Here is a 25,021-nt window from a genome sequence, read left to right as displayed (position 1 = left end):
ACTTCCAGGCAGCCAGCTACAAGGCTGAGGCCTCTCATCTTGGTGGAGGTGGAGAACCTTGATGGATTGAGGGACCATGTGCCACGTATCTGGATGAAAGTCAAATCAGCTTTGTGTTTGGCCACATGCTGCTGGGTGTGGATGCCGAGAGTTGGTATACATCTAAGATTGGCTGGGAGAGGGGGGAAACAGCATACATTTGATCTGAAAGCCTTAACTCCTCAGTTCTTTGCTGGGTTCTGGAGTCGTGGACAGGACTCCCATCCAGCCCTTGCTCTCTAGCTGCTTGTAATAAAGTAGACAGATTCCGTTCCTTCAATTCCCTGAGAGATACAGGAACAAGGAGCACGGAGCCCCAACAATCCAGCTCTGTCCTCCAGTCTTGTTACCCTGTAGATAATACTTAGAAGACATTAACTGAGGGCAAGTTACTTAGCCTTTCAGGACCTGTTTCCTGTGAAATGGGGTAAATGATAGTATCCACCTCATAGGATTGCTGTGAGGACTCACAGGAGATGAGTAGTGCCTGATACATGGTGAGATCTCAGTGCATGGCAAAACTGTATTATCGTTGTTGTTATTTCCTAGCAAGAATAATTTCCTACGTTTGTACAACTCTTTTTTAATTTATAAAGCCCTCTCTCTTACAGTACCTCATTTAATTGTCTCAAAAGCCCTCTGAGGCTCAGCAAGTGCTATTAACCCATTTTGCAGATGAGAAGAGTAGCTTGCCCAGACTACCCAATTTGGAACTACATTATGCAACCAGGTTGTGAGCCCCAATGCTGCAGCTCCTGGTCTGGTTGTCATCAATGACTATGTGTCATTCTGCCTTCCTGCAGGGGTCTGGGGCCGTGTCAGCCCTGTGGGTGGTGCCCAGGTATGGAACAAGTGTCCTCTGCTCTTAAGGAGCTGAGAGTCTAGTTGAAATTTGAAGAGCCCCGTCTAGGAAGTGGAGAGTCCACATACAAGTGGAAGCCATTTTTGCTGTCTTCAGCAAGAGAGGGTAGGCCAGAAATCCACTAGCCAGGAGTCTTATACGGCGCCATCAGATGACACCCAGAATTTTCTTGTGCTGGACCTGCAAAGACCTGTCTCTGATTTGCTGCGTGTCACTCAGCAAATTCCCTCCATGTGTGAAATGAGCAACGGAGCCAACTCTCTGGTGGATCGCGTTAGGTCCAGGTTGCGTCACAATCCCCCTCACCCCTCCCACCACTCCTCCTTCACAACAGACCTTAACATTATTCTATGATTACTTCGCGTCATCCTTCCCAAATGTGCATCAAATTAAAGAGTTATTAGGGCATGGCAGGACATGTTTATGGGGAAGAGTTTCCTTTAAAGCCACAGCTCGGCCTGAACTCACTTTATTAGTGTTTATACAAAGTATGTAGTCTGTTCCAATGCAATCCGTGTTTATATTCGTGGAGCAATCATTGCATTCCTTGGGCTGCTCCTTCCTGTTTTCTTAAAGCGATTACTGAACCTACATTAAAAGTGAATCGTGTGTGTATTCTGTAGCTGCTCAGGCTTGGACACGTGCATCGTTCAGAGAATGACACTTAACCACGACGCGTCCTGCAAATAACATAGACTTTGACGTGGTCAGTGGCCCAAGTGGACTAGAAGGGGGGCTCCTTCAGAACAAAAACATGGTGGGCAACCAGGCCCCCTTGTGAGCGCTTCCTTTGTCTTCCACCTCTGTCATGGGTATTTTGTGGCTCTAGCGAGTATGAACGTTATGTTGATTGGCTCAGGATAGTCCCAGCTTTTTCCTGTTTTCTTGATATTATTGTCAATGGCATCCTCTTTGATTCACAAAAGCATTCAAGTTTGTATGATAAACTGTATGGTCACTCTGGCTCTAACTGGTGTCCACATTCACTGCTATAAATGAAATATGGACATCCACTTTGGATCTCAAGATGCTTTATGGAAGGATGATGTGTCTGGGTATACTAGGAAAATCAGGGGAAGACCAGGTGCCTCTTCTAGGTTAGTTAAGCACCAAGGTCCCACCCGCCCTTTCTACATCTTACTTGTGCTCACATTTTACATGAATAATAATCATCAAATTGATGGTAATGGTTACTTATTGAGTACTTACTATGTCACCAGCCCTGTGGTAGAATCACTTTATCATCTCATTTAATCCTCACAACATCCTAGGAGCGGGGTACTACTGGTATTATATCCATTTTACAGATGAGGCAACAGAAGCTTAGGGGTGGGTTAAGTAGCTTGCCTGAAATCACACTGCTCTCTGGTAAGATTTGAGCCAAGACTGTCTGATTCCAGGGCCTGCTTTCTTAAGCATTAGGCTCTGGAGCAGGGATCTCAAACTCACATGCCAGTAGGGAACAGGCAGGTGACATAGGTGAGGGAAGCAGATGAATGGGACTGATGAATACCAGAGCAAAATGGGCTGTTGCCTCTTAGCTCCAGTTTCCAGTGGCCGTGAAGACCCAGGGTTGTCACATCACCTGATTTGGGGGAGATAAACCAGAATTGCAGATTTGTATGTGAAATGCTCCCAAATTGGCAGTTGAGTTACAAATGTTAAAGTCATGCTGAGGACCAGACTAAACATCTCTGTGGGCCAGAACTGGCCCGTTGGCTATCCATTTGCAACTTCTACTCTACTGTCTCCAGCAAAGAGCTGGATATGCCCCAGGTGTGCCTCTTCCTGCTGGAGGATGAAGCTGAACAGAGCAAGACAGGGGTCTCCTGCTGCAAGGAGAGGAAGAGTGGAGCCTCCTTCCCACAGGCCCTCACTTCCACCGCATCCTCCACTGCATACGAGCATGCAGCCTGCCCCTCTGTCTGGCCCGTTCTCCTCCCTGCAGGTAGCTGTCTGCACGGCACTGGCTGCAAACTTTTGCAGGTGTAAAATTATATATGCAAGAGTGTTGCCAAGCCAGACATTTAGCCCAGGGAGGCTTAGTTCCCAAACAACTGAGGTAGTGTGAAGCTAGTTTTTTAAATCGAATTCAGTCCTTTCTTTCCCGACTGCCTGTCTGTGTTTTTAAACTTGTATGTGGTTATGTAACTGATGAGAATGAAGTATAAAAGTCGCAGAATAATTGAATGATACCTCCTGTTGTGCTAGTCGGGAGAGGTAAGGCAGGAGGTAAGAACTCTGTGATGGCTGATCCGCGGGGACACACTGCTGTCTGTGACCTGGTGGGATGGTAATTTGACAGTTCTTGAACACATGCTGTTTTCTCTCTTCCAGCAGGGAAGATGCATGGATGACATTAGGTTCCTTGGGGCTGGGAGAGGAAGCAAAGAAAGAAAGACACCCATTAGGACAGGGCAGTCTGAGCAGCTCCTAAGAACTGTGCTTGGACTCATCAAGGAATGTTTTCCTTTGGCCACATTTCCAGAGTCTTGAATGGCTTTAGTTCTGCAGGTCACTTTAGCTATGGGGAGAGTCTTATTTCAACTGGACCACTTTTTTCAGTGTTTCTTTTTTTCCAGAGGGAAGAGGGGGTGTATTAGTAATACAGATTTACTGTGGAAAACATTGACAATACTAATGAGCAAAATGTGAAATGTTTAAAAAACAAAACAAAACTCTTCACCCCAGGATCCAAAGAAAACTAGTGTACATTTCTCTGAGCGTCTCCAAGGGGTCTCATTTCACTCGAGGTGTCTGGGGGGGAAGGGAGGGGGAGTAGAGTCTGTGGTCTTGGCTCCCACGGAGCTTCGTGCTCCTTTGGGAGAGGAGGCAAACACACAGGAAACAGGCAGCAACATACGAGGTGGAAGGAAATGTGACAAAAGACCAGAATGAATTGTGCAGAGGCTAAATGATGCAGAAGTTCAGGGCAGGGACAGATCAGCGTAGGATGGAGAGGCTGGGAGCCCTGCAGAGAGCAGGGGTGGGAGGCTTCACCAAGCCTGGAATGAGGGTGTATCGGTTTCCTGGAGCTGCTGTAACAAAATGCCACAGACTGGGTGGCTTCAAATGACAGAAATATATTCTGTCACAGTTGTGCAGGCGAAAGTCTGAAATTGAGGAATTGGTAGGGCTGTGCTTGCTCTGAAGTCTGTAGGGAGAGTCCTTCCTTGCCTCTTCCCAGCTTCGGGTGGCGGCTGGCAATCCTTGGTGGTCCTTGGCTTGCAGCTGCATCACTCCAGTCTCTGCCTCTGTCATCACATGTCTTCTCTGTGTGTCTCTGTCTCTTCATCTTCTAAGGACTCCAGTCGTATTGGACTAGGGCCCACCCTAATGCCCTCTTATAACCTGATTACATCAGCAAAGGCCCTATTTCCAAATAAAATCATGTTCACAAGTACCGGGAGTTAGGACTTCAACGTATCTTTTGGGGGAACACAGTTCAACCCATAACAGAACAGTAGGATTTGGATGAGGGAAGGATATTGAGGGCTTTCGAGGCCAGCAAACAGCAGGGACATAGGTGTTGATGGAGTGCCTAGTACAGTTCCTGATCTGATGAGTACTCAGTAAACGTCTATGGACTGAAAGAAGTAAGAATTAACAAACTTACGGTTGCCAGGGGTGAAAGCGGGGCGGGGCGGGGGGGGTGTGGGAGGGGGAGGGATAAATTGGGAGACTGGAATTGACATATACATACCACTATATATAAGATAGATAGCTAATAAGGACCTACTGTATAGCACAGGGAACTCTACTCAGTACTCTGTAATGGCCTATATGGCAAAAGAATCTAAAAAAGAGTGGATATATGTATATGTATAACTGATTCATTTTGCTGTACAGCAGAGACTAACACAACATGGTAAATCAACTCTACTCCAATACAAGTTAAAAAACAAAAACAAAGATAAAAACAAAAAAGCAAAGGAAAAGAATTAAACGAGGCAGGCCATGAGACCCACCAGCTGCTGTGCTCTTGCACTGGGAGAGAAGCTGGCATTTTGGGGAGATTAATCTGGTTGTAGGGAGCAGGTTTGATGTCAGGGAAAGAGGCTGAGGGCTGTTCAGTCATTTCCCTGCTTGACCCCCACTGTGGTTCTGATTGCTGAAGACCTGAAGTCTGCCCTGTGGGTGCTCCACAGTCTGGGTGCCACCTGCCTCTATATCCCATTTGGGACCATTCCAATCCAGTCACCTGGACCTCCTTTCTGTTGCTTAGGCCCTTCAAGTGCTTTCTCTATTCAGAAAGTCTTTGTGTTTCTGTTCCTCCACTTGGAAATTTCTGCCTTCAGCCTGTCCCCTCATCTGGCTCCTCCTTTTTGTTTGAGTCTTGGACCAAATCTCTCCCCCTAACAGAGGCCCCTCCTGGCCACCTTTGCTAGCGCTCCTGCTTCTTCCCACCCCCACCTTTCTTCTCGTCACCTCACCCTGGCATGATTTCCTGGTTATTTCCTTGTAGCCTGTAGTTCCGCCATCTATTTGTGGTTGCCTGTGTCCCACTGTATTAGTTTTTGCTGCCTGCTCAGCAGTCTTACCACAAACTTGGCAGCTTTAAACAACTCCCATTTATTACCCCACAGTTAGCTGGGGGCCTCTGCTTCAGGGTCTCACAAAGCTGCAATTCAGCTGTTGCTTGGGGCTGTTGTCTCATCTGAAGGCTCAACTGGGGATGGACCCACTTCCAAACTCTTGAGGTTGTTGGCAGAAGTCAGCCTCTGGCAGCCCGTTAGAACTGTGGGCTTCAGGCTCTTGCGGGTTGTCCTCAGGTTCTCCTTGGCTGTTGTGGAGGCTGCCCTCAGTTCCTTGCCTGATTGGCCTCCCTAACATGCTGCTCACTTCATCACAGGTAGCAAGGGAAAGGGTCCCCTAGCAAGGCAGGCACTCCAGTCATACGTAATGTAACCACAGCAGTGACCTCCTGTCCCCTTTGCGGTATTATGTCGGCGGGGAGCAAGCCATCAGGTCCTGCCCACGCTCAAGGAGAGGGGATTACACAAAGGTGCTAACACCAGGGAGCAGGGATCTGGAGGCTGCCCTAGAAGTTGTCTGCCACACTCTCTAAGAGAATAAAAGTGACAGCAGGGGCCATGGCGGGAATCACAGAGTTTCTGAAAGGAACCTTTCGGGTGTTGTGCAATACCCTAGCCACAAGCACAGTGCCAGGTTCAGAGTAGGTGTTTAATAAAGGCATGCTGTAGGAAGAAAGGAAGGATGCAAGGGAAGGAGAGAGAGAGGGGGAGGGAGGAAGGAAGGAAGGAAGGAGGGAAAGAAGGAATGTCCCGCTTTCCCCTGCAACATGCCAAAAGTAACAGCTAAACAAATCTGCTTGCGGTTATCCTGAGGCAATGCCTCCGGGTTTTTGTACATGCCGTTTCTTTTATTGGAATCCTCTTTTCTCCCTCTCACATATTCCCATGCCAACCAACCTGGCTATGGCCAAGTCATTCTTGAGGTCTCAATTAAAATGTTACTTTTTCAGAGAAGCCTCTCCTGACCCTGAAAACCGGATAACTCCGTACTCCTTCCTCTATACTCTCCAATAAGCTTTTTTTATTTTTAATCGGAGTGTAATTGCTTTACAATGTTGTGTTAGTTTCTGCTGTACAACGAAGTGAAACAGCTCTACGTATACATATATCCCCTCCCTCTTGGACCTCCTTCCCATCATCCCTCCGCCATCCCACCCCTCTAGGTCATCACAGCACCGAGCTGAGCTCCCTGTGCTATACCACAGGTTCCCACTAGCTATGTATTTTACACATGGTAGTGTATTTATGTCAACCCTAATCTCCCAATTCGTCCCACCCTCCCCTACCCGCCCTGTGTTTGTTTATACGTCTGGCACAGTCTAGAGCAGGAGTCTGCACACTATAGCCTCCAGGCCAAATCCAGCCTTCATCCTGTTTTGTAAATAAAGTTTTATTGGCGCATGGCCACACCCATTAGATTGTGTATTGTCTGTGGCCGCTTTCATGCTAGGAAGCAAAGTCAAATTGTTGCAATAGAAAATATGGCCAGCAGAATCTAACTTATTTATTATCTGGCCCTTTAAAGAAAATGTTTGTGAGCCCCTAGTGTAGGATGCTTACCGCAGTCTGTGGTATTTGACCCTTTATTTATTTCTTCCCCACTAAACTCTTGAGTTCCTTAAGGACACGGACGATGCCAGTTTACCCCTGTTTCCCAGCATTTAGTCCAGGACCTGAAACTTAATGGTCAAGATATGTTTGTTGAATGAATGAATGAGTGAATGATGAATCTGTCAGAAATAGAAAACCAGTGGAAAAACTCAAATTAGGGTTATTTGAGGAGGGTCGATTTACAAGGGGCTATTTCAGAGGTGTGGGTGTGGCTCAGGGAACCAGGACTCAATCGCCTCAGGACTAGAGGCGATGGAGCTGTTACCATCCCTAAACCAGAAGGGAGGAGAGGAGGCCAAGAGTTCTGGGGCAGGAAGCGGTCAGTCATGAGGAGGAGCTGTGACCTTTGGTGGTGACACCGGCTAACCTGGGTGACCTCTCAGGGTGGCAACCAGGAGAGTGAATGCCCTTCCTCCCTCTTCTCCCTTCCTCCCAGCTCCTGCTCCACTCAAAGAGAAGAACAGGGCCCAGGAGCCAGCCTTGCAATGTGGTCCATTCAGGTCAGCCTCCCAGCGTGGAGAAAGGTGAATAACTGCAACTGAGGCCACAGCCCCCTTGCCAACTTCTTCTGGTTTCGTTGGAGCCTGTTCTTTGCTGGTGATAAACAAGGGGTCAGGCTAGGCAAGAGATATCTTAATTCGGGCCCCTCCTACCCTTTCCTGAGCGGGATTCCCCAGATCGGGCGATGCGACCTTGATGTGAGTGCATCACACCCTCTGAAGGCTTGTTCAGGAGCTTGCTGCCCGCCCCCTCCTCAGACCCGCCACTTCTCTGTGACCCCTGCCGCGGCCCCTGCTGTCACCCCATCCCCCTCACTTCCTTCCCATCCGCTCCAGGGGATCTTCTCTCTGAGTTCCCATGCTAACCAACCTGGCTATGGCCAAGTCATTCTTGAGGTCTCAATTAGCTGTGACGTCTCTCTCAGATCTCTGACTGCCCACTCCCCACCGACTATAGACCACATCTCTTAACATTTAATTTTGCACGTTCTTACATCGTTCTCTAAGTATCTCATAAATCTTAGTCCATCTCCTCAACGAGACTGCAAGCTCTCTGACAGCAAGAACCAAGCCATAATTTTTAAGCCTACTTGGCCTGGGCCCCCAAATATGAGAACTGTAGATCTCAAAATGGTCAGGACTTTACGGGTCGTGAATCCAGTCTCCTACCTGTCGCAAGGGCCCCCTAGGCATCATGCCCAACATAAGTCAACTACTAATCTCCGCTTGTATACCCCTGCAGTAGGGACTACTATGTTGTAGGGCAGCCCTTACAAGTTAACCGTATGTTGAGACCTTATCTTCTTTCCTGAAACCCAGAAGGCGGCGTTCTGTATACACTGGTCATACAGAGGGCAGGTGGTCTTAAAGTCTGATCTGAACTGATGGTGTATTCTCTCTGTATGTTTCACCATCACAGATAAACATCTTTTGTGAAGCCAGTGCTAATCTATCCTCTGCATCCTCTCGCTACAAGTTGTTGGCTGTGGGTGAAAATTAACCACTCCAAATGCTGTTTAGAAAGCACTTCCTCACATACTTTATCTCTTGAGCCTCATAGCAATCCTGTAGATCTGGTAGTTTTGGTCATACTTTATAAAAGTTTCATCAACAATACCAACAACTGGGGCTCAATAAAGTTAAGTGACTTTCTCAAAGTCACATAGCTAAGAAGTGAGAAAGTGGAGACTCAAATCCACATCTTCTGAGTTTATAGTTGAAGCCCTTTTCTCCACCCCCATGCTGCCTCACTGTGGGTTGTTTTCTGCTCCTCGCCCGTCCTGAATGTGCCACGGCAAAAAGAAAATTTTGCAAGGATGCCACATAATGAATCAAAAGAAGGATGAATATACATGTGCCAAGATAAGGACAGTGGTCTGCCCTAGAACATTTTTGTTTCATTTTTTGCAATGTTGTTCGGAATTGCACTTCCTCCCCACCCTACCAAAGGTGTCAAACAGATGTGGAAATACCTCAGAGCTCCAAGTCACAGCACCGGTTTATGATTCACTGATTGGGATGGGGAAAAATAATGCAGGAGTTTACCATGGTGATGCCTGTTTATGAAAGCAATGTGGTAGATGATGAGGAACATGGTAGAAACCAGACATGGGCAAAAACAGCAAGAAAGCACTTTCCCCTGGAGTTTGCAAAGGGGCTCAGCACTTGTACGGGCCCAGATCTCACAGGGGAGGTGGGATAAAAAATGCACCAACTTGGCTGGAGTGGAGAGTAGCAAAGCCACTAGGAGTATCCCTTCACTTTCTTTAAGACAAATGATGGCAAATTCTATTCTGTTCTGTTCTATTCTATTTATTTATTCATTCATTTTTCTGGCAGTCATTGGTTACCCTGATGTAGTAGAATATGCTTAGACCCTAGCTGGAGATGGGCAGCATGATGTGATGGTTAAAAACATGGCCTCTGCATTCAAAGAGCTTGGGTTCAAATCCCAACCTTGCCACTTACTGTTTGTATGACCTCGTGGCAATTTGACTTACTGATAAAATCTTCTAAGCTAGGGTGCTTCCTCATGTGAAAAATGGGATAATTAAGGTACCTACTACATATGATTGCTGACTGGATTAGAGAGAATAAACATAAAGTTTTTGGTACAGTGCCTGGTGCATAGTTTGGGCCCAGCAAATATCAGCTCTTTTTAAGGCTGATCTTCAGTATTTTTTATCTGTTGAAGGAAGGTAGTAATACTTACCTTTCAGAACTGTTGCAAAGAGAAGGAAAAGAGAAAGGTTAGAAAGCTCCTGACTCAAAGATACTGCATTCATCAATGTAGAGTGCTATAACAAATAGTCCCCAAATTTCAGTGACTTAAGAGTTATTTCTGGAACATGTCTGAGTCTAATATGGGTAAATGGGGAGACAGGGGAGGAAGATCTCTGTTGCAAGCAGTCATTCAAGGACTCAGGCTCTTTCTATCTGCCATCCTTGGAGTCCTCCACTGGATCTATTGAATCTAGCCCAAGATGAGGGAGAAGAAAGAATATGGAGGACTGGGCAGGAAGTTTTATGGAACAGGCCTGAAGGTGGCATATATTACTTGTGCTCATGTAATAATGATGAAAACTCAGTCACATGGTTGCACCTCCCTGCAAGGGAAGCTGGGAAATGTGGTCTATCTCTGTGCACTGGACAGAAGGAAAATGGTGCGGTGGACAACTTGCCAGTCTCTGCCCCAGCGTTCAATGCATGGCAACCACATTTTGTGAATACTAATATAATACCATGGTGATTCCCATGGCATCCTAAGCCCCACCTAGAGGGATGGGCAACCCTAATTACGCAGTCTCTTCTTCTCGGAGCCTGAGAGAAGGGCCGGTTCTCACCTCATCCCTACAGTGACATGTGCCCCTCTGAGCCATCCTTAGCCATAATGACAGGACTGAGGGTCTCCAGAGTGGCAGGCAAGCCTCAGAAGGGACATGCCATTGAGAGTCATATGAATGGAGTTCCATTGTTAATGGTAAATTAACTATTCAGACATTAAATATTTCTCTTCCATTCTCTTCCATCTCTCTATTGTTGCAAAACGAATCACTCCAAAACTTAATGGCTTAAAGATACGCACTCGCTTTAGTATTGTCTCTCATGGTTTCTGTGGGCAGGAATTCAAGAGTGGTTCAGCTGGGTGATCTGGCTCAGAATTTCTCATAAGTCCCAGTCAGATGGTAGCTGGGGCTGGAATCTCAAAGGCGTCTGCACTCACACGCCTGACCTCTAGGCTGTGAAGACTCAAACAGCCAGGGCTGGACCAGATGGGGGTCCTCAGGTGCCTCTCTCTCTCTCTCTGGTCCCCTCACATGATCTTACCATTGGGGACTTTGGGTCTGCTGACCTCACATGGCAGCTCAGGGCTCCAATGCAAGTGCTCTGAGAAGCAGTCAGGCAGTCACTTAGTGCCTCTTCTAATCTAGCCTCAGAAGTTCTGCAGCATCGCTTCTGCCAGAATCCTGTTTGTCCAAGCAGTCACAAAGGCCTGCTCAGGCTAAACGGAAAGGGGCAGAGACTCTACCTCTTGAGGACAGGTGTGTCAAAGAAACTGTTTGCAGACATGTGTTATTGATGAAACGGCCCCACTTCCCCACCCTACCCCCGATCTAGACGCTGTAATGGCTTCCCCGTCTAGCATCACCCCAGATGGGATCATTCGTGCCTGCAGATGGTTCAGAACTCATACTGGGCTAAAGTAGACTGATTTCTTCAAAGGACAGAGCTGAAGGCTGAGAAATCTGGCTAAGGAGCCTGGCCTGGGATGATGGGGCTGGGGAAGGGACGGACACCTGAGGTGGTGCAACCTCTTCTCAGTGTCAGTTTCCTTAGTTCCCATTGTCAGCCAAGCAGGTTGGCAATCCAGGCTCTGTCCTCACCAAACCAAGGTCTGCAAGCAGGAGAGGGTTATGTAAAGCATGGAAGCTCAGAGAACTTAAGTCAGTTACTCAAATTCACACAGCTAGGAGTGGGGAGCGGGACAGAGATTTGAACCCTTACCTGTGTCACCCAAAACCCATATGCTCCCTGGCCTCCCTGGCAGTGTGCGCGTTGGGCAGGGGTGGCGGTGGGGTTTGGGGCAGACAGACAACAGAGCTCTCTCCCTACCCTCTCTCTGTAGCCAGAAACCAGGGAAATAGGTGTCCTAGACACACTGCACGGGAGAGACAGCAGAAGGGGACCACTCTTGGTGCTGTCACTCTATTTACCAGCCACAAAAGGCACCCACTTTTCGTCTATAGGAAGATAGCACACCAGCAGGGTCTCTTGGAATCCCAGGACTCATCTCTAAGGCACATAATTTGGGGTGGGGTGGTCCTCCGCTCCTGGTGCGCTGAAATGTCGGAGTGGAAGTTTGTGAGGGGGGAGACTGAGAGGACGGGAGTGATGGCAGGGATGCCGTTCAACTAATTATAGTAACGGTAGCTGCCATGATTATTTAACGAGATAAGCACCGTGTATGCGTCGTCATCTCATTTAACCCTCGTAAAAACTCTTGAGGTCAAGATTGTCACCGTCAGTTAGAGGGTGTTGGAGAAACTGAGCCTTGGAGATGAAGTGAACTGCCCATAAGTCACTCAGTAAGTGGCAGGGCAGGCATTCAAACTCATGGCTGCTTCCCTCTGAAGCTCAGCCTCCCAAACACCGACTCTGTGCCTGAGACAACCCCACAGTCCCCACCCGAACCCATGCCTCCAAGTCCTCGGCATTTCAGCGGCACACTTTGTGCCCCTTCATAAATAAATATTAATTGAAAATATCAGTGCCGCAGCCGCTAACGCAAGCTGCTGAGTTACCACGCTGTGTCCTGGTGATTAAACTCTTAGTTGCATTGTCATATTCTCAGTTGTCACGGTCCCCAGACATCCATCCCAGTTGAGATGGGGGGTAAGAAGGAACTCGGGGTGATGATGAGCACACACAGATTCCTGTCTGCGTGCTGGTGCCCACTCCTTGCGTGAACAGCTTTCGTTATTTCCCTGTGTGACTCTTGCTCTCCTTTACCAGCCCTCAGCTTAGTCTGAGAAGTCTAAATGCTGCCTCTCTCCATCACAAGCTGGTTAAGAAACAACTTGGATTGTTACTGTATTTTTTTAAATTTTTTTTATTTTTGGGGAGTTTGGGATTGACATATTCACACTACTGTATTTATTTATTTATTTTTTAACATCTTTTTTGGAGTATAATTGCTTTACAATGGTGTGTTAGTTTCTGCTTTATAACAAAGTGAATCAGCTATACATATACATATATCCCCTACTGTATTTAACATAGATAACCAACAAGGACCTACCGTATAGCACAAGGAACTCTGTTCAATATTCTGCAATAACCTAAATGATTGTTACTTTAGATAGTGGAAAACTGGATGAGGAAGGGAGGTGGTTCCCCGGGGAGGGGGCTCCAGAACTCACTTGATTTTTATTTCAGTATGACTTTTGAAATCAGGAGAGTAATCCCTCCTCCAATTTGATTTTTCCTTACACAGAGTGCTAGAATCTGAAAATTGTTTCCCTTTTCATTTTATGCAACTTGAGAACTCACAGGTCTTTCTGAGGCATAATAACAGGATGTCAACATTAGGACCTGAGTAGGAGAACCAAAGAAGTAGTGAACGTATGGATGGGGATCCGTCATTGGGACAGTGGCCTTTTAGTACCTAAATGTTCTGGCAGGAAGCAAAGCTAAACTCCAACCTGGCCAAAACCTTGAAAACTTTCTGATCAAGAAGACATGGTAAATAGGAATTAATTGTTCAGCCTCCATTATTAAAAACTGTAACATATTATTCATGGTCCTTTTTTAAAAAGATTTTTTTTTTTGTATCCCGTCTTCGTAGATAGCTTTAGTGAACACAGTATTTATACGATTGTTCACAAGTTCTTTCTTGACTTTGGTTTTCTCTAATCCTGGTTTTCTACCATCCAAGGTGCCTCCTTGTCCTGGACACCAACGCCACCATAATGCTTTGAGCTCTTCCATGGCAAATTCTTCTCTTTGGGGCCATTTTCAGGAGCTTCAGCCTATAAATTGGGGCAGGAGTAATCCATGAAGCTGTCTTCACCTATTGTACGAGATTACTCTTGCCAGGCACATGTTCTACTATGTTGGTCTATGGAGTTAAATGAAATATGGTCTTTGCCCTCAGAGAGTTTGCAGATTAGCTGGAAAATAGACAAGTAGGTGGGTACCAAAGTCGGTCCAGATTCCTTTGGTTTCAGGTGATAGAAAATTCAACTCAAACTGATTTAGGACAAAATATAAGGGAGATGGGATAGATTGGCTCACATAATCTCAAAATACAGAGGTATCTGGCATCAGGCATGGGTGGATCCAGCTACTCATAGCATAGCACCAGGAACCAGTCTCTTTTCATCTCCTGACTCTGGAAATTCTCTCTTCATGGTAGCTAGATAGCTTCTGGCAACTCCAGTGGAGCGAAAGCTATTGGGAATTTGAGTCACGTATGTACTCCTGAAACAATTACTGTGGTCACAGGGAGTGAAGATGCTTATAAGCCTGGCCTATATCAGGTGCCCATCTCTAGAGTCGGGGAGAGGGGTCAGCCCCACCTATATGATATGATCCAAGAGCTGGAGGAGGGGGGCTTCCAAAGAAAAATTTGTTATCTGAAGAAGGTGCAAGAGAAGCCAGGCAGCTAAACATACCAGGGCTCTACTGTGTACATAATGGCTAGCTTATTCCATACAATGTCCTTCGGGTTGGTTGGGCATGCTCTAGGGAATATCATTAATCATTGGAATTGCCTTCTCCTTAACAAGCAATGTCCCTCCAGCTTAAGCCAGTCTGGGTTAAATAGACCATAAGTGTAACCTGCAAAAATCTGACCCAAGTTTGTTCTCCATTGCAGTGACCTGGACAGAAATAACATCACCAGGATCACCAAGACCGATTTCGCTGGACTCAAGAACCTCCGAGTCTTGTAAGTAACGCGTGGCTCTCCAATGCATTTTCACTCTCAGCTCTTCAGCCTTGTGAAAATGTCCCACTGCCCTGACATCACACCCCCAAGCACTGGGCAACAAGAATTCGCCCTTCTGCAGCAGAAAGCCCTTCATTAGTACATCCAGGTTTCCTTCCCCAGCTGTCTCATTCTGTGTCTCCATGCTGTAGGCTGGGCTAAACCAATGGAAGAAGTCAGTTCCAGTGACAGGGAACACAGAAGGTTATACACAAATAAATCAACATGCCCAGCTTCTAGGATGACAGCAGGGTCAGGTTGGCTAACTGTGCTTCCCTTCCATAGAGATTATAATTTCTCCCCCAGCCTGTGAATTAAAAGAGCAATCAGGACAAAAGTTATTTATCTTGTTGCTTAATGGAGAGGAGGGGAGGAAGGAGGAAGAGAGTCAGACAGGGTCAGAGCCCTTGCTGAACACTTGCAGCTGTGCAGACAGGTAGCAAAATTTGAGAGGGGCATTGGTGCAGCAGGGGAGCAAGAAATATCAGGTTTCATTGCTAAATATTGAACACTTTCATCCATCCCTAAATCTGAGTGATAAGAAGCTGCCCAAATTCTTGTCCACTGACGAGTCTCAGACATTCAGAGGTACAAGAGAGGAGCAATTGGACCCTCTTTCCGTCTTTACTCAGAAGGTGATTTTGACCCATAAATGTGGCTCCAGACCTGGAGTGCAACCTGGGCAATCCGGCCACTGCCTTGGTGTTTGTCATGTCCTGGAATCTTGGCTGGCAGATTTTTACTAGAAGTAGCAGCTAAAGTCTTGGTATCTAAAGCCACCTCCTTCTTTTTACTCATAGCCTGTTATAATACAGTGAGTTGTATTCTGGGGCCTGGAAATATTAGGTTCTTGTCCTGACTCAGAATTAACTGCCCATGTGACCTTGTACCCTATTGTACTCCTTTGGGCCTTGCTTTTCTCATCTGTAAAATAGGGAATGAGTAGTATATTAGTTTTCTAGGGCTACTGTAACTTTGTACCACAGACTGGGGGGCTTAAACAACAGAAATTTATCGTCTCACATTTCCAAAGTCCAAAATCATGGTGTTGGCAGGGTTGGTTCCTTTTGAGGACTGTGAGGGAAGGATCTGGTCCAGGCCTCTCTTCTAGCTTCTGGTGGCCTCAGGGATTTCTTGGCTTCAAGATAGCTGTCTCTGGGTCTCTCTGCATTGTCTTCCTTCTACGCATGTCTATCTCTGTGTCCAAATTTTCCCTTTTTATAAGGACACCAGTTATATTGGATTAGGATCCATCCTAATGGCCTCATTTAAACTTGATTACTTAGTGAAGACCCTGTCTCCAAATAAAGTCACTTTTTGTTATATTGGGAGTTAGGGCTTCAATATATGAATTTTGGGGGGCATGCAGTTTGGCCCATAACAAGTATTTAGAAGTCCTTCTAACCCTAATAGTTACGCATATAATGCTTTATGATTTTGACACTTTCACGAACAATGTGTTTATTCTCACTGAAACCTGTGGAACATTACTTGTGTCGCATTGTTTTCCTGATTGAGAAGTAGGTGGTCATGATGATGGTGATAACTGATGTATATATGGTACCTTCCACAGACCAAGCTCTGTTACATAGTTATTAACCCTTATCTGCCCAGAGGAAACAGGCACAGTTAGGTTAAGTGGTCCCAAGTCCACATAGCAGGGAACTGAAGGAGGAGGACTCAGAAGCCAGAATGTGTGCTTTCTAACCTCCATGCAGTGCCTCTGTTCATTTGTGTTATAGGAAGTTTAGAAAACCAGGAAGGTGATAGTCTAGGAATTTTGTAAGTGCAGCGTGATGTGCAAGTGGCTGACCGGAGTTTCCCTGAGCAACAGGGTGTGGGACTGCTAGGATCTGAGTGCTGGGCCTCCAGCTAGCAGATGCTCTCCCCTCGATGTGGTCTCTGGTCTTTGGCCAGTGCACCCCCGCCTCCCACCATCCCTGGAGGGAAGACCCTACTCTCTGCCAAGTCTTTCTTTTGCCCCAAGCAGTCATGCGTCTGTCAAATGACTGGCAGCTCCGACAAGTGTGTGTGGATCAGAATGGAGATTGGGATAAAGGTGGGGGATTTTCGTGGCTCAGTTTTAGGGTGATTTTTATTAAAGAGATATAGGCAGTAAACTCCTAATTCCAGGTCATTTACCAACTTAAAGAACAAACACTTAACTTCTCTATTTTTTTCCATTTTTTTCCCCCAGAATCTGTGAGAAATTTCACCTAATGCTTCATTTTTCTAACAAAGTCAAAAACAACCCTTTGATTTTCTTACCATTACGTCAGAAAGACTAATAAGAATTCCAATTTCCATATCTGCTCTCTGCAGATAGAAAGTTTAAAATAATCACAAAAGATCATATTAATATCCTCTGGATGGTCTACAACATTCCTTTGACTACAGTTTATCTTTTCAGTTAATTGGTACATTCTTTTTATTTTGATAAGCAGTGCCGACACCCTCCCCCTCCCCTCACTTCATAGACTCTATTAATATACTGTGTTTCATTATCTTCCTTAGCAACTCAAAGACAATCCCATTCAAGTGGCCCTTTATTAGTGTGAAAGAATCTGCTACGTGGGGTAGCTGAAATGCATTCTAACTGACACCAATAAAGTATCCAGACGTTTAAACCATATTTTCCCTCAGTCTATTCTTTTTAGCTGAGTAACCTAGACAACTATCTTTTTGAAAAGCTTTCATCACACCTCGGCATATTCCCTGTATCTGTTTCTTATTTACAATTTATAGTGAAACCAGAAAAGACTCAGTCGTCTTGAATAATTTGAGCCTGCCACCCATTTCCATGCAGAACTGTTAATACGGTGCAGGTGAATGGGCGAAAGCAAATAAAGTGGAGATTGGGGAACTTCGGCTTCATCCAGAGGTTTTCCCCAAATAAAGTACATTAAAGGGGAAGATACAAGAATTGCTTATAACAATTCTTTCTTCCAAGGGGCAGGAATAGGAAAAGGTCTCTTCTGGTGGTATCAATTATATTCCCTTTCTTAGTAGTCTGTTGCAAGAACTCTTGCAAATGTGCCCACAATGTGGAAACCAGCTTTATCCCAAATGGGGTTAATAAAAGAGTTAAACTCCACCCCAGTCATCATCACATGGGGGCGATTTCCGATTCTGATCCAGCGTTAAAAGTAAAAAAATAACAATGCCGAAAGAACTGAAAATGAACACAGTCTGTGTCCCTGTAACTCAGAACAGATTCAAGCCATAGTCAGCCCTTCTGGGTGTCCAGCCCCTCCTGGATCCCCTGGTCTCCTGCATCTGCTCAGTAAAATGAGAGTGATAGCGATGGTTTTAGCACAAACTCCTGAATTGCATCGCAGCCTAGAAGTCTGGATGGGAAGTTCACAGCTCATTCATTCAGTGATCCATTTATTCATCAAGTGTTGGTTATTTCTTGAGCCTTTAAAGACCGGGTACTAGGCTGGATTCTGATCGGTCTAGGAAGTAGATCCAGAAGAGACCCTAGCTACCTTACCAGTCAGGATCCCAGCAGGACAAATGAGGAGAGCTAAATAAAGATTTATTTGCAAAGGTGTGGGTGAGATTAAGAGAAACCAGGAAGAGTTAGTTGGCGCAGTTCCCTGGGGCTAGCAACAACGGTCACTAGTACCCTCTGAGCCTCAAGGACCAGCGGGAGCGAGTGGTTACCTGAGCCCAGCAAAGGAAGGACTGCCTGTTAGCACCTGGTGTCTTAGGTAGAGGAATGCAGTCAACGTGCAGTGACTTGGCAGGGAGGGAGCTGGGAATAAATCCCCCACCTCACTCCCTCTTCTCCCACCCTCTCATCTCCTGCTGGTGACTCCCTTTGGCTGAACCCAATAGGAAACCAGAGTCAAGGAAGCTTCTTGATGAAGCCGGTAAAAGTTAGCCTCCCAGGGCTTGAGCAAAAAGGAGGAGGGGCAGGTATCAACCATCCCTTCTACTCCCCTTTCTGAAAGAAGCTGGTAGTGTTAGATTAATTAGGACAGAACTAAGAGATTCCTCATGGGAGGTTGGAGTTAAGACTCCTTCAGAAACCCTGAGGGAATGTGACACTAAGCCACCCTAGCGTTGCTCCTTGTAACAGTTGGGAAGTAATGACAGCAAGCTCTATGATGGATTGATCGATAGTAAAAACCCAGCTGAACAAACCCCCAGTCACAAATATTGAACTGGTTCCCTGTTTAGCAAGATGTGCTAGTGTGAGTCTACTAGCATTCCAAGGCCCTCCTTGCCATATGGCGGGATGGAAAAGGAAGAAAAGGGAAGGAAAAGAACATTTATTAAGCCTCTGATTGTACTCCAGATCCTGGGCTAGATAACTTATATACTTTATTCCACTTTTATCCTTACAAGGACTTATGAAATGTTTTATTTGTGCTATTTTACAGATGAGGAAACTGAGTCTCTGAGAGGTTGGCTAGATAGTTCAAAAGCACACCATCAGCTAGTAAGAAATCAGGAAAGGGATTCTCAACCAAATTGGATGAGCACACCAGATTGGGAGTTAGGTCCACCCTCACTAGCTGTGTGACTTCATACAAATAATTTCTCCTTGGACAAGTCTCTTAACCTCTGTTCCTGGGAGCCCATGTATGTTAAGTGAGGAGCCTATATGAGGCCAGCCTACAGGGGCCAGAAGGAACATAAATGTGTGAATCACAGTGGATGAGGACTCTGACCTTATCCAAAGTTGTTGATATTTGGAAATATGAGAGCTGATTTTGGAGTTTCTTCTGTGGGGTGTGTATGTGTGTATAATATCCCGATTTTTTTTAAATGTTTGCAACAAATTCACAAAAATATAAAATATCGTTGAGCCCATACAAAATATCCCCATCGCTCTGATAGTCGGAAACTTCATGTGTCCTGGACTAGCCTTTTCCTTAGCCTTTGCAAAGGTGTGGGTAAAATCAGTATGTGCTGTGGTCCAACATCCTCTTTAGTGTTTTATTCATTCACTAAGTCTATGAAGTGGCTGCTGTGCTGGCCACCTGTGTTAGGGCTGGAACTGTGATGATGAACAGAAGACCTTACCCTCTTGGTCCTTAGGCACAGTGAGGAAGATGAAGTTGAAAATAAACACAAGGGCCTGCGTGTTAAGCCTAAGAAGTGCAGGGGGTTATGAAATATCTCAGAGGTGGAGGGCTGGCATGCAAGGAGTTATTCTGAAGTGAAGGCCAAGCTTCCTCAAGGCTACTCTTCCTTCCTTCTGCTTTTCCGTCAGGTGCCTCAGGGCGCCTGTCCTCCTGCCTGAGCCGGAGGAACCCACAGCCCTTCTAAACTCCACCTACCAAAGAAACATCCTTCAATCACCACTGCATCCCGGCTAAGTCCCATTCAGCCACCAGGGTCAGCCCTGGATGGAAACTATGCAGCCTCACTTCTTCTCTTTTCTACTGTTCAGCTAATCCATTTTAAGCTGCCATTTTTTTTTTTTCAAACTTAGGGAAACAATTGTTTCCTTGTCTGCTCAATTCTTAGGATATGCCACATGCATGAATCAAACTTCTAATCATCTGCTTGGAGGACTTTGGAGGTCAGCAGAGCCTGTGGCTGGGAGGACTTAGCTTTTGTGACCATCGCCTTCATTTTGGGAGCAGCCAGGCCCTGGGCTTGTGGAGTTCCCGGCACAGGCAGGCACCCAACAATAGCTTCAGCCTTTCTATGAGGTGACCCAGACAGAGTGAGAAGGGAAGGCCCTTTTCAATGAAGTATTTTTGAATCCTTGGAGGAGGGAGCTCCGAGGGAAGAGATGCTGAATATATGTGTGGTTTTTATAAGAAGCAGCTTTTACCTCTTCTTTTTCTGTGCAACATCCTGCAGTGCTTGGGAGGGTATTTGCTGAGAACATTCTTAAAATAGAGGCTTGGAAACCAATCTGTCAGGTAGAAGTATGCAGGCGGTGAAACCCTGGTTACCGTGACACCAAGCTGGGATGTGAATTATCTTGTCCCCCCAGACTGATCCTGGCTGAGGGGGCCCATCCGAGGGTCGAGGGAGGGGCTGAGTGACCATGCCTGCACGGCCTGCAGCCTAGTACGAGGATCCTGGAGGCCCGCTTGTCCTTGACCATTGCTGCCTTTGTGGTTCCAGGCATCTGGAAGACAACCAGGTCAGCGTCATCGAGAGAGGCGCCTTCCAGGATCTGAAGCAGCTGGAGCGATTGTAAGTACAGCACAACCTCCCTTCTTGAAAAGCCTTAGTTGTTTGTAAATTGGCTTCGTTGTGGCCTTGCTAAGAAAAAAAAAAAGGCTCCAATGTTTAATAAAATGTTTGCTATTATATTTAAAGCACATTAGATGCCTGCTAAAGAGACACTGAAACCCATTTAAACTTTTTTTCTTTAAAAGATGCTAGAATTGGCATCTGGGGCTTGTTTTTCTGCTTCCCAGCCTTGCGCTCTGTCTTGGTAGCCGTACGTGGGGCTTGTTCCTGCCCAAGCCTCAGCCTTCCCTTCTGTGGGGGAAGAAGGACCTCAGTTAGCTATCCCTGTCATGGAAACTGGCGTCAGAAACTCCCTACTCCTATACGTGGGTAGCAGGCTCCCTCCTCAGGCCTTCTCCTCTGGGCCCCCTCTGCCCCATTCTCATGGGAGAAGGACAGGCGGGCAGGCGAGGCTTTCGGTGTGCCTGTATCTTCTCTGAGTGAGCATCAGCCTGTGTCAGGAAGCCCACATATTTCCATGAGAGAATGCATTGCCAGTGGTTTAAAAATAGGCCACTGTTCTGACTCTGACAGAGGGAGAGAGCAAAAGGGGTGGGGATGGGAGATGGATGGAGCCTCCATTCGTTTGGTTGATTAATGCTTTTGCAGAAAACTCTCGGGTCACTATGATGAGGAAGGCTGCTCAGATAGTTAAGTGGGCAGCTTCCCCTTTCCTCGGTTAATCACATCTGGCAGCTCATAACATCTGGATATTTGCTTTCTGCCCTTTGAGAGGGGATTGTCCCCAAGAGCACTTAGTCATGCTGGTGGGCGGCTCTTTCCATGCTTCCTTCTGTATCCTGGTTGACCTGATATTTCAGCCTCCTTCTCCTGCATTCGGGGGACGGGCCTGCAACAGCTCTCTGCTCCTCCAGCTTGAGGATCTTCCCATCTTTACCTGTCCTGTTTTCAAATCTCATCTACAGAGATGGGCTTGGGTAAGGAATAGGACTTTCCAGCAACTTGTGAGCTTTGTAATCTGCCATCTTTTCCCTTGGAGTCATTCCGTCTGGGGCAACCTGAGAAGGGGAAGGGATATGACCCAGCAAAATCCTTTACTCCCCGCTCTGTGTTGTGAACTGTCTCATTCATTGCTCTCCTTCTGGGTCAAAGGTCAGCATATGTTCTGTTGTTGGTTTGAAAATATGACTTTAATTTCTTATAAGGGAAAATAGAGATAAAAATAATGAATGTTGTCTCTAGCTATACTTTTAAGTTTCTTAAAATGTTAACTCTTCTCCTTATTTAGACCCAGGAAAAAAAAATAAAAGTACTTATTGAACCTGCTTCCTTTGTATGAAATAGTCAACATTTACGTGGAAGAATAAATACAAAATCCTTTGTGAGAAGGCCACTTCTTGCTTAGTCTTCTGATTAGAAGTACAAATAAATTCCCAATTCATTAATTTCATGGTTGTTGGGAAAGAACTAATTGAGTACCTTGGACATGCTGGGAACTATGCCAGTATATTATATGCTATCTGTTATTTTATCCCCACAAAATTCCTCTGAGGTGTGATTACCCTCATTTTGCAGATGAAGAAACAGAGGCTGAGGGAGATGAAGCCAAAGAATTGTCACTGGGGGGAGCCAAGGTTCAAAGCCACATCTGTCTGACATCAAAGCCCACGTCCTTTCATATTTCTCTGCTGCAGGCATTAGATGAAGTGTGATCTTTAGCAATGGCCCTGCAAATAGCCTCTCACATGCCCATTGAACTCCAGGGAGTATCAGTGGAATAGTCTAGCAAAAGGCGCTTTTCTTTGGCTTGGTCGACATGGCTGAAATACCTTGCACGTCTGAGGGACTGAGAGCATTACAGCTGTAGGGTAAACCTGGCTGTCTCTCTGCTTTGGTGTATTAGGAGGGTAATGCTAGCTGCTGTACTAGATAAACCCTCAAATCTCATAGCTTAACAGGGTGGAAGTTTACTTCTTATTCATATAAAACCCAGTAAGGGCATTCCTGGTTGCTGGGCCTCTCTCCTCCAAGGGGAGACTTCGGGACATGGGCTCCTTCCTCTCCTTGGCTCTGCCATCTTTAAATCTCGGCTTCCAAGGTACCAGTGTTTGTCGGCATCAAGCTAGTGGAAGGGAAAACAGCAGGAAGGATTGTACATGGGAGGTTTTCATGGGAAAGACCTGGAAGGACTACATGTTATTTCTCCTGTTACATACCTTGGGCTGGAACTCAGTCATGTGGCCACAGTAAACTGCAGGGGAGGCTAGGAAGGTAGTCGAGCTATATGCCCTGGAAGTAGAGGAAACAGGCTTAGTGAACAGCTAGCCAGTTTCTGACTTACATTGCAAGTGAGCTGAGAGGTACTTGGTCAGGAAGAAGAATGGAAGTATAGGTAGCTGCACTAGTATGTACAGCTAGACAGCCTCTCTCATTTAAGGCTTTTCAGTGTCAGTGTGTGTGATGTGATCCTGACTAGTGTTTATCTGGTTTTGGTTATCCAGTCTGCCCGCAGACAGAGGACTATAGAATGGGAAAATACAGTGTATTTGCTATTAACAACGGAAGAGGTAGAGGGCTGATTGTGCCATCATCCCTGGCTCTCACTACTGGCTTACTTTACCTGTGTCTCTATATTTGGTAGTAAATTAATCTTTGTTGATCATACTCTGAAAGAGGCTGGAAATTGTATCATTTCTGTAATGTTTATTTTCATTTGGAATGGTCATTACGGGTGTAATCTCTTGAGGTTTACAGGGAAAAGGGAGAGAATCCTGTCCTTCAGGTCTCTCCTCAGGAATTCTCTATTCCTCCGTGAAAGGACCTCTGCGCCAGGCTGAGTTAGGTGCCCCTTTCCTCATGACAACACATGATGGTCCATATCATAGCACTTATGCCATATTTTAATTCCCTATTTGCCTGATTGTCTCTCCGCAGAACTATGAGTATTTGGAGATGAGGAATTATGTTCCATTTAACTGTTAATCTCTAAGCCTTGCACAAAGCATGATAGTAAGCACTTGTAGAATATTTATCAAATACTTAGGTTTTTGTTCTATACCAGTGGTTCTGAACTGGGACCAGTTTTCCCCGCCAGAGGACCCTTGGCAATGTCTGGAGACATTTTTGGTTGTCAAAACGGTAGGATGTTAATAGCACGTATTGAGTAGAAGTCAGGAATGTGGCTAAACATCCTACAATGTACAGAATAGCTCCCACAACAAAGAATTACCCAGTCCAAAATGTCAGTAGTGTTGAGGTTGAGAAACTCTGCTCTTTCCCTGTTATGTGTCAGATGCCATCTTAGTCACAACATAGGCCATCTCATTTAATCCATATAACATTATGAGGTTAGAATTATCATGTCCCTGATGTGACAAAATATAAATTTCAAAGCATTGGCTAAATATGCCTACTCTAAATCTAATTTAGCTCAAGCTCGCTTCTGATTTCCAGGAAGTGAACAGGATAGAGGAACAAGATAAATAAAACCAGGAGGAAACAAGCGAATCCTGTAGCTGGGACGTTCTGCAAGATAACTTCCCTGGTCTCTTTAAAAAGTCAGTGTTACGAAGAAGGTGGGACTTGACTGTTCTATATTGAAAGAAGCTTAGGATAGAAACAGTAGCACAAAACTTGGAAAGGTCAATGGAGTTTGTGTTTGAAGATCTTTGAATTATGCAGAAAGTGATAATAGTGCTAATGTTTATTGCCTTATTAAATCAAAGATTCATTTTGTAATCTGTAAGATAGCTTTTGAAAAGAATAGTTAAAAAAAATATAACCTAATAGAGGGAGAAATGACATAGAATGATACCAAAAAATGTGATTAATTCAAATAAGGGAACATAGAATAAAATGAGACAAAACAAATAGTAAGATGATGTATTTAAATAAAAATATATCATAATTATTTTGTATGAAAATGATTAATACTTTAATTAAAAGACAGATGTTCAGGGTGGATTAAAAAATAAATGATAATTATATGATTCTTTCAAAAGATGAACATTAAGCATAAGGAGAGAGAAAAGCTGAAAGTAAAAGGATAGAAAATGATACCATGAAAACACTAACCAATAGAAGGTTGGTGTGGCTGTATTAACACAGATAAAAAACAAGAAACATTAATGGAGATAAAGAGGGATATTTCATAATGTTAAAGGAGTAAATATACCAGGAAGGTACAGCAAATCTATGTTTGTATGTACTATTATGTATAGTATGTATGTATGTATTATGTATAGTGTGTGTATATGTGTTATGTATAGTACATATTAAAAACATATTCTGAAAATACAGAAAACAAATATTGACAGAACTA

At 45.3% G+C, this 25,021-nt stretch overlaps 1 protein-coding gene across 4 annotated transcripts in view; it reads left to right on the top strand.

The window, feature by feature from the left end:
- Positions 1–25,021, top strand: part of SLIT3 (slit guidance ligand 3) — a 617,656-nt gene that overhangs the window by 30,932 nt on the left and 561,703 nt on the right. For all 4 annotated transcript variants that reach the window (XM_061189924.1, XM_061189921.1, XM_061189922.1 and 1 more), the window contains exons 2-3: positions 14,425–14,496; positions 20,629–20,700. In XM_061189924.1, the coding sequence (XP_061045907.1) occupies positions 14,425–14,496; positions 20,629–20,700 (144 nt within the window). The remainder of the gene's footprint in view (positions 1–14,424; positions 14,497–20,628; positions 20,701–25,021) is intronic.

This window comes from Eubalaena glacialis, chromosome 4, assembly GCF_028564815.1.
Source record: "Eubalaena glacialis isolate mEubGla1 chromosome 4, mEubGla1.1.hap2.+ XY, whole genome shotgun sequence".
In the NCBI taxonomy this organism is placed as follows: Eukaryota; Metazoa; Chordata; class Mammalia; order Artiodactyla; family Balaenidae; genus Eubalaena; species Eubalaena glacialis.
This window is presented reverse-complemented; position numbering and strand designations above follow the sequence as displayed.